Source organism: Chanos chanos, chromosome 5 (assembly GCF_902362185.1).
Source record: "Chanos chanos chromosome 5, fChaCha1.1, whole genome shotgun sequence".
In the NCBI taxonomy this organism is placed as follows: Eukaryota; Metazoa; Chordata; class Actinopteri; order Gonorynchiformes; family Chanidae; genus Chanos; species Chanos chanos.
The window spans coordinates 35656422-35667037 of NC_044499.1; the positions used below are offsets into that span (position 1 = coordinate 35656422).

The 10616-nt window shown below is 40.7% G+C and overlaps 1 protein-coding gene across 2 annotated transcripts; it reads right to left on the minus strand.

Moving 5' to 3' along the window:
• Positions 1 to 8625, minus strand: bbs4 (Bardet-Biedl syndrome 4). Of its 2 annotated transcripts, none has more exons than XM_030775370.1 (16): positions 8602 to 8625; positions 7456 to 7507; positions 6564 to 6643; positions 5569 to 5632; positions 5235 to 5346; positions 4585 to 4657; positions 4352 to 4405; positions 4136 to 4263; positions 2700 to 2754; positions 2542 to 2610; positions 2208 to 2360; positions 1781 to 1952; positions 1427 to 1496; positions 1155 to 1299; positions 434 to 641; positions 1 to 122 (listed from the first exon to the last, which is right to left on the minus strand). In XM_030775370.1, exons 1-16 carry the CDS (start codon positions 8623 to 8625, stop codon positions 1 to 3), a joined length of 1581 nt encoding a protein of 526 aa, XP_030631230.1. The 2 variants fall into 2 exon arrangements, with proteins under 2 accessions (XP_030631230.1, XP_030631229.1); XM_030775369.1 differs by having other exon boundaries at positions 1 to 170.
• Between the last annotated feature and the right edge of the window lie 1991 nt (positions 8626 to 10616).

Genomic DNA, 10616 nt, shown 5'->3' on the forward strand with positions numbered 1-10616 from the left:
TCACTCAGGCACTGGTTTGGACTTGCTCTTCTTTTTTTCTTTGGATTTGCTGGAGTCTGCAGGGTCTTCAGGATCTGGGGCACCAGGCGGATCTGATGGAGGGGAGGGTGCACTCTCCACGTCTGGCTCAGGTTCCAAGGGTAAGGATGGAGGCTTGGGCTGGGCAGAACCTAGACAGAATTGCATTAAAGACCAATGATCAGCGTGGTAGTCTTGACAGATGTAATGCATTCTGTTACAATGGATAATGAGTGACAAGTGACACGTTTTCTAACAGAACTTTAAGAAGGCAACAGAGATGTTCCTTGCTCAGATGACATCATCCATGAAAAAGCAAATTTTTACACATGTGAAGTAAACACACAACATAAAAATCAGATTGGAAGAATGGTAGTCAGTGTTAATGACTGATCACACTTATGCTCTTTGTTACCTGCAGCAAGCTGAATACTCTTGCTGTAACCAGCTGCTGAAGACATAGCTTGTCCAAGGGCCTGGTTGGTACCCAGGGGTTGCTGAGAAGTGGCCTGTTTGCTGGCAGTTGAGCGTTGGCTGGACTTTGAGTCTTTGCCAGGTTTGGTCCACATCAGCGCATCTCCAGCCTGAAGAGCAGCCCCCATTTTCTGGGCCATCTCGATCATCTGTGTCAGAGAACAAGCTCGACTTAGAACTGTACCACCCTCATCTGGTACATAGGTGTCACCGTGAACGTCTGAATAGTCATGAGTATATAGTGATTTCCAAGAGGACGTTTCACCAAAAATGTCCCAACCTTGACAGCTGTTTACAGCTGAGGGCAAATGGGACAATTTGTAAAGTTAAACTAGTAAATAAATAAATGTAAGTATAACATGAAATTATTGCATGACCTGTTTTACTGATTTTTTTGAATAAAGCTGAAACAAAGTGGTATCTGAGCAAAATGTTTTGGATCACACTGAACAGAGAGTCAAATGGCCACTCAAAGAATTGTGCTTATTTGTCTCAGAGCAGTAGAAATTAGCAGCACAAATGGTCTCTTTTCACCTCTAGATAACTTCACAGAAAAGGATATATCATACAATAAGGATGTAAGACATTTATGTCATATGTGGTCAAACCCACTCTTTATGGAGCTTTCATACAGTGGTTTAGAAAGCCAATACTGTAATTACCTCTGGATCAAATTCAGTGTTACTGCTGCTCTCCAAAAGCGCATTGACCTTTCGCTCCATCTCTTGGTACTGCTGCAGGGCTGCTTTTTTGTCCCCTTGGTTGTACAGCATGATAGCAAAGTTCAGATTAACCAGAGGGTTTGACCTGCATGAGATGGAAGTGTAATGCAAAAATGAGCATGTTCTTATACATAAAATTACACTGAGGGGAAAAAAAAAGAAATCAAGTATTATGTACGCTGATGTTACACTGATTGCTTTAAGAAACATACTCATCTAACATAACTGCTTGCTCATATGATCTCCGTGCATTCTCCACATCATCCAGATTGGTCAAGGCAACTGTGGGAACAGCAACAAGATCAAATCAAATCAATTCACAGAACATGATCGTTACAACTATGTCAATGTTTACATGTAGGTCCATCAACAAGTTATGCAAGAGGGCACACGGTACACAGACAAATCATTTACACAGTATACAAGGTTTTGGTTCAAACCAATCTGACGTGCAAGGTCTGACGTGCTGATGCAAGAGAGGCCAGCATGTACTGCAGCTGTACAGAAGGGAGCAGGCCTACGCTAGAACAAATGACAAATGGTAATAGGAGTGAGGCAGTCTTTACGAGCTAACAGCATGTAGAGTTCGCCCATCTTGGGATGCAGGTTGATGGCGGCGCTGAGGAAGTGGAACGCTGAGGCGTACTGCTGCATGGTCAGATGCACCAAGCCCAGATTATACAGGATCTTCCAGTCAAACGGAGACAGGTAGTTGGCCCTTTTTAGGCAGCTGATGGCCTGGTACACAGATGGAACAGATTACGAGATCAGGCCATTACACACATACAACATTTACAGACCTGTTCAATTATGTGGTTAAGAAGATGCACAATACCATGGTCCTAAGAATCCAATGTTTCAATGACATAGCAAAAGAGATATAACAATCCCTGACATACACAGGACAGCTCAGGTTCTCAACTATACTGATATGCACATCATTGAAAGCAGAAATGATGCAGAGGCCTTGGATTACTGACGGTGGTAACTTACTGCTACATATTTCTTCTTCCCAAAGAAACACATGCCAATGTTGTTCCACAGGGGAGGACTCTCTGGAACAGCATACGCAGCCACGCGATATTTATTCATGGCCACGTCAAAATCTCCGTGGGTTTGCATCATGCTGCCTGCAGCCAGAATTGCCTACGACAGGAGACAAATATGCACATTATCTACACAATAACACCAAAACACACTTATTTCAACACTCCCCATCCAGCACAAACCTGCAAATGTGAGGTTATTAACAAATCACTAAATGTGGAATGAACTGTTGCAGCACAGATTTCAGTGGAGGAGCAGTTAACAGTTATGGATCTTCTACCTTGAAGTTGTTGGGGTCGTATGTCAGAGCATTGCCAAGATGTTCAAACGCCTTCTGGTACTTTCCAAGCTGTGAGAGAAAAGACAACATAATTCCATACTCGAGCGTGACATTTCTCCAGCAATGCTTTAAGTCTTTGCATAATTTTTTGAACTCACTTGCATGTACAGCAGGCCAAGAGTAGTGAGTAAATCCGTATTCTCCGGCGAGAAGCTTAAAGAAAGATCAAGATAGAAAATAAACTCCGAAAATATATGACTCCTCACGCCAGTGAATAATATAGCAACATCACTCACTGATTACAGTATAAACATTTTCAGATTCTCCTGGTTTCTCATCCACTCCTACAGATGGACGAGTTTCATCTTAGCTGCGTGCCGTTGTTAATTCATGCGGGCTGCGGGGCGCAAAGGGAGGAAGACAGCTCCAGCCCTCTGAAATCAGCGGAAATGGGAAAAGTACAGAGGTACACGCGGCACGTCCCCGGGTGTGCCTCTCATTAAAACACATCCCACTGTTCTGTGTTACTAATTCATTCTCTTCGTGGGTGGTCGTGAGTAATAAGTGGCTCACACAGAGTTGGCAGAGAGCTACGCCGCTCTCAGATATTTACTCAGAGGCCCCCCCTAGACGTACGAGAGGGAGGAGGGGGTGGCAGAAGCACACGCCGAAGACAAACAGCAAAGTGAAATCTTTATCAGCATCTAATCTCACCGCACTCACACTCAACAGGGCCAGCACTGATAATCCCCAGTTCTCAAATACTGGTGCTCATCTATTCAAATCAGTTCTCAGCATTTCTAAGTAAAAATTCACGCACATATTTTCCAGAGGCGACTGGAAAAGAAGCATCAGCTTGGTTATTCTGCTTTATTTGTTTGAAAAAAAAAAAAAAACCTCTGTTGGGGCAGGGGGGTGGGGGGTGGTCGGGCGTAAGTGAATCCCGGGAGCTAGCGCGCTGACAATGCTACAAAGGCTTTGGAGAACTCTTCACAGCGAGACTGTAAATGTGATTAATTACAGCGAAGATCACGTTTTCATCGCAGCAGGGCTCTCTCAGCCTCTGGCTTCTTATCTGAGCTCTGACAGAAACAACAGCTGCTCGCTGGGAACTACTCTAAGCGTCAAAGTTTTTCTCCAGCCTTCCAAAGTTTTCGCTTTGCAATTTTGCATCCTGTTGTCACTTGTCCAAAATGAAGTCTCCAGAGCTCAGCTCAGAGATGAGCTCCTGAAAACTGAGGAGTGCATGACATTCTGTAACCCAAAACCAGTTCAACTGTCTCAACCAATGTCCTTCCATGTGCTTTTTTCTTTTTTGTATGTAAAATCAGCAAAGCTATATGATTTACTATATTAGCTCAGATTGCTCGTGGGAAGGACATTTAGTTGTGACTAATTCCAGGTCAACATGGCATAATTCAGAGATAGCTTCACAGGGTGACTGATATTACTTAATTATATTAGTAATATAAAAACATTATGAGGTGCATACAAAATCTTGCAAATTAGCCCTAAAACATTTCTAACTAGGCTTAATACACAGAAAGCAAACGTTTAACTTCCTAATCATAGGGTTTGAAGTTTATACACTTACTCTACGGCATTTCTGTATACTTCAATGGCCTTTTCAGTGTCCCCTTGCAGCAGATGGGTCTTTCCAAGCATCATGTAAGTCAAATCATGCTTGTTCAGCTGCAGGGCAATGTTCAACTGTTCCTCTGCCTGAAGGCAAACACAAGTTCACATTTATTCACCGTTGCATCATTAATCCATTTTAATGCAGAAGATTCAAAAACAGTCTGCAACTTACACTTTTGAAGTCCTTCGTGTAGATGTAGCACACACCAAGATTATGGCTGATTTCCTGAGGGTGTACAGCATTAATTAACATACTTTACCAGTCTGTTTTATGTAGAATTGTTGAAACAGGCTTCTCAGCGACAGAGAGACTGAGTAGTATTTTATTGTCCTTGCTGATGATGTCTTAGACCCATATGTAAAACCCTGCAAAGCGTGACAGTGCAGCAGTGAGAGTCTACTTACCCAGTCTCTCTGGTTCAGTCTGGCTGCCTCATTGTAAACCTCTATAGCGGCTTTGTGTTTTCCCAGCAGAAAACTACAAAAAAAAAAAATGAACACATAAATAATAGATCATATCGTATTTACATAAATATCCCATCATATTTACATAAATATCACGCTATAAAACATTCATGCAATATTTTGTCGCACTTAAAATGAAGAAAATTTTATGATCCCATGAAGCAGTACTGATTTTTCTTTTTGTCCTTTCCTGTTGAAACAAATGTTCTGTATTATAAACGCAGAAACATAAACAAAACTCTACATGCCCTACATATTCCCATTGTAAAATAATGACAGTAGAAAATCTTCTTTTGATTAAAATGCATGCTCACTCACACAAATAAGCAATACGAAGCAATGCAGTTCTTTAAGGCTATACACTGTGTGATTTCCTGCTGCTCAGTGAACAATTCAACAACTGCAGCCCACTGATTCTTGAAGAATATGAACAATTAATGCCATAATAGTTTAATTCAAACAGTTCGTTCATTAATAACCCAGAATCACAGTTATAATAGATTCTGTGTCCTTCTAGCCTTTGTTCTGACTAGGAAGGTGGATGTAATAGAAGGTAAATGTGTAGGTTAATGTGTATAGTGTGTACTCACAGGGATCGGGCAACTTGTTTCAGGTTGTCAGAGCTGGTTGGGTTGAGAATGGCACAGCTCTGGAACAGCTCTAGAGACTGCTGGATCTTCCCCTCCAGACGCAGAATTAACGCTAATCAAACAAAACAACAGGCCATGTTACAGTCAAAAAGGCCTTAAAAACAGAAGAATCAAGGATAATTGGAGATGTAAACCACAAAAACAACATTCAAACAGCAAGTTTGCAAGTATCAATATGACAACTAAAACAGTGGTTGTTACAATAGCTGTTGTCCATCTTATAACATTATAAAAGACACTTTGTGGTTTTAGATGACAGTGATTGAACACAAACCTTGAACATATACAGCATATTCACACATGCCTTGGGTCTCCTGTAACTGCTCTCTGATGATAGCCTGAGAAGATGAAAACCAGACAGAAACTGCTTATGCAAGACACACAGTTCTATCTCATTGTAAGATCAATTCACCTGGGAAACTACACTGTAAACTGCAAAGCAAGTACCCAAGGTTGGAGAGACATCTCATGATTATTTTCACACATGCTGTTTGTTATTTTAGATCTTGTTTTATGGAAGGGACTGGTCCTGTTACTATTGTGGGAATTTTGTGAGAAAAGCAAATTTACATCATGGCACATCCCATTGTGTGCGATGGCCATTGTAATGTAGTCTAATTCCTTCTTTTGAGCATTTGACTGATGTGAAGCAATACTGCCGAAAAACTGATACCCGTTGAGCTTTTGTACTGAATTATAACTGACCGATATTAAGGAATTAATTGGATAGATAGGTGGGCATATTGGAAATTGACAGACACCATTAAGCTGCTTAAAATCCATTGAAAAATCAATGCTTTACTTTCCCCCCTCAGGCTAGTACACTACATCAAAATCACCCATGCAATCATAGTTGGAAATGGTGCGTGTAGCCCCTATGACAGAAATTAGCAGAGGTTAATATTCACACCACCATCACTGGGGTGGCCCCCTTGTCCAATCTGACAGTTGAACCGATAAGAGCCAAAAGAAGCAGAGGCACTTCAGAGAGTGAAGAGCAGGCTAAAGGACTGCAAGCACAATGACTCAAACACTCCAGAAAGCCTTTCATTAAGGCTGCATGATGTCTACTGGGCTGAGCACCATAACGTCTGGATCTACAACACTGTGTTCCAGTCACAGGGGATGGGACAGTCCCTGTTTGAATAGCCCCTTATCCAAACAATATAACACCCAGACCAGCGTGTACGTACTGAGGCCTGGAAATGAAAACTACACCTTCCTGCTGATCACACTAAGAGCGCATCAAAGAGTCTGCCATTCTCTTACCTTGCATGTCTCATAGTCTTTACGAATGTAGTGTAAGTGGATAAGCCAATTCCTCCTCTCCAGTATTGGAAGCTCTGGAGCTAAAACGGGAAAAGACAAAGAAGGATCCTGATACTGAGAAACAGTGCCAACAGTATTGTAGCAGGTTCTTGAAAACACAGTTGACTGATGGTAGCTAGGATAGTGATGGGTCTCACAGAAAAAGACGGTCTGAAATGTCTGACAGGAGAAAAAAACACGTCTAAGATCCCTCAGTAAAATTAAGATTCATTGCCTGAACAATCATAAACCTAAATGAACCAAATAAAATAGTCACTATAAGCAGCTCTTAAACTGATGTTTTTTTGGTTTCAAAGAATCTTGTAAATGAGAAAAACCTAAAAGTGCATGTCTGTTTCGAAACTGATAAGGTCAGCAAACAGTAGGAATCAGAAGCACTGTGGACATGACAGGAGCCCCAAACAGCTATGTTAAAAACCACACACAACCATTTTCAGAGGGCATCAGAAACAACACTTTTCTCTTGTTGACATGTAGACTGCCAAGGAACATGATTAGCTACTGCTGCTAATTCTTGCTGCAAGGGATGAGTAGGAACTCCCCTAACTCCACCCAGCATGTAACCACAGATAGGATGCATCCCTTGGAAGAGGCCTGCAGGCCTAAACACATGCCTGTCAGCAAAATCTGATTTCAAGCTATTCTATTTCTGGACAGACTTTCCCCACCAAGTGGTAATCCTTTTCACTGGAAGAACAGGGCCATGGAAAAGTTGTCCAACAGCACCACACACAGGACAAATAAAAACACAGTTGCCCTACATCTGTAAATGAGAAGAATTGATGCAGATCCCTCAGTAAGTACTCTAATTAGAGTGGCATCATTCAGGTACCTTTTTTGGGACGTGGTTTCTTGAGTTCAATAGTCAGTGGAAGCTGGGTATCCTGCAAAGAACAACATATGTCATAGCATGAATAGCCGAATACACACTGTGTCGATTTGCTCTAACTGACAATTTAGACATCAGTTCAGTGAAGTATCACTGTACGTATTGGCTTTTACGATATCGCTCTACAGAGTATGCACAAAAGTACTGGTTTTAGCCAGTACTGATGCTCGCAGTAATTACGATTTCAACAAGAGCAACAATAACGTACGGGCTTAATTAAAAGAAACAGATGGGCATGGAATAACAACATGTACATTTCTGCATCAAAAACTGATCAATCGATTATATGAATTCGCATCGCATGAGGTGCGAGAAACGTTTATTTCAAATACTGGGGGGGGCAAGGAAACTGCAGGAAATGTTTTGGCAAAACGTGTACATAAATTAAGTTATTGGAATATAAGCTAATAGCAACCACAGTGACAGATAGATTGTCTGCAGAATGTGCAACGCGATGAATAATCCCCTGATAGAATTCAACAATAAAAATAGGTACCTAAATACGTGCGAGATTAGAACAGAAGAGACGATGATAGGATTAATGACACACTTAGTCAATTAGCCCAGGTGGCCACAAGAAGCCACTTTTATTTCAGTATTTACCACTGAAATTATCCGAGACTTTGAAACTCACTGTAACTGTTAAAATTATAGCACCAGCGTAGGTTCTTGTGTACTCGCCTCCTTTTCATTTGCAGGTATGCGAAAGTATGCCTCAAGAAAATGTTACAGGCTAGCCAACTTAGCTAACGTTACATTATTGTCATCTGCGGCCGTCGTCCATCTTTGATTTTGCCAATACTGATTACAGAGAGCAAGAAAAAAGTGTGTTGTTATCAGCATTCGGTGACAGCTGTAAGTAAATTGTGCTGTTACTGACTACTTTTGCCCAGTCGGTCCGCTTGTTGGTTAACCTGCGATAGCCATTGGGGGAGCAGTTCCTAAAAGCAGTAGCTTGCTAACGGTTAAGAGCAGCGTGTTACTTAGCGTGATGCTGACAGCAAGTTAATCTAAATGTTGCGGACAAAAACATGATATAATATATAAGTTACACATTTATGTACGTAGCAAACATATGTGATTTCTCACCGTTTTTGTGTTGTCGTCAGCCATCGTTTTCTTCAGCACCAGCTAAGCACTGACACTTCCGGTTTGTACGACAGCATCCCAACAAGATCCGTAACTATGGCAATCAAAGAAAATAGTTTATACTCATTATTATTGGCACATCAACAACAACAACAAAAATAATAATAATAACAATAAAAACAACAACAACAACAACAATAATAATAATAATAATAATAATGTTATTGTTGTCGTTATGATACAAGGAACTGTAAAAATAGATAAGTTAGATAGTGTACAAAGCTGTAAGCCTGGAATAGTAAATACCACCAGCAGCCTAGAAAGATGTTGTGGATGCAGATGATATGCAAGTTACAATCAGTAAGAGAGTCATGAAACACATTGTGCATATGCAAAGTCTACAAATAATTCATCTGATGTCTCCACAGGATCAGCTGACTTTCTGAAAAGATTTCACCAAAAAGCTTGTATTCATGATTTACACAAATAAGGTATTGAAACCTCTGTTGGAACTGGCTGCCATGGTCAGATGAGGGCACTTGTAGCCACACATACCAGAGCTTTGGACAGAAAAATATGCAAAAAATGCAGAACAACCACTATAGAAATTAAGCAGTTGTTTTGCATGTTTTGCTCTGTAGAGGTGACACTTGGCGTAAAAGAATATTCCCTTTCAGCAAGGCAATGATCATGAGCATACCCAAATCAAGTTTTAATAGTGAATAGTCAACTGTCTGTAATTACTATTTTACAGTGGTTTTCACCAGACTCTTCTGGTCACTAAAACTCACATTAAGCTCACTGGTACCATAAAACACTTCAGAACATGAATTACTAGTGTTGTCACTGGCTGCACAAGTTGCTGAAAGAGAGTTGCATGAACGTCTGTGATTTTCTTGTCTTTTTTTTTTATTCATTTATTTTCCTGCTTCTTTCTTCAAGTGTTAACTTCATTTCAGATAAATCTACTGGATTGTTATTAAAGTAGAGTGTTTTCTGTATTTTAAAACATAGCTAATAGTGAACTGAGCAGAGGTGTTCAGGGCTATCTGGGGTTAAAATGCTGCACTGAGATTCTCTGAAGGTTTAGAATTGTCCCTAGAGTTGGTAAATGTCTGATAGAAAGGTGGCATACGGGATCCTGTCTTCTGTCTCTCATCCCTGCCTCCCATCTATCTTTTTCCTGAGCTATATATTTGCCTGTTAATCTCAGCACAAATTAAGTTATTTATTTTTAATACAGTCTTATGTTATAAATCATAGCTAAATCACAGCTAAACCATTGACACATGTCTTAGGAGATCACATCCACTAACCTTGTTGGAACATTTGGAGACATTTGATTTTATCTGTATAATTTGCTTAAAAAGGAAAGCTAGTCATGTCATAGCAATATTTAACAATAAGACGTTGTTCAAAGAAAATGTAGTGTGTTTGTATTTGAATGAGCATAACTGTTCACAAGCCACACCTTTTACATGAATCACCTGCCACTGAGGTGTAGGATTTTCTGCAGTACAGCGAATAGTAGAATGGTAGTGCAGTAAATGGTAGTACAGTCAATCACATAGCTGGCAGGCCATGGCCTAGAGGTTAAGGAATCAGACTTGTGACCAAAGGTTCGCTGGTTTGATTCCCAGGACCTGCAGGAAACATCCATGGCTGAGGTGCCCTTGAGCAAGGCACCTAACCCCCTACTGCTCCACGGGTACAGGTTTGCTGCCCACTGCTCCTGCCCTTAGTGTGTGTGTGTTTGCTACCGTTCTGAAGGATGGGATAAATTCACTGTTCACAGTGTATGTGCAATCATGGGATTCTATTCTAGATAATATTGGGAACCTTCTGATACCACCAAACATCAGCAATAATGAAACCAATGTCGGACATTATTTTTGGCCAAAGCAATCGGAGAAATATTACCCAGAATTTCACTGGGAGCCATTTTTTTAAATGATTACCAAATATTTATAGTGATTGATTGATATTAGACCATAACTTATGCAATATATTCATCT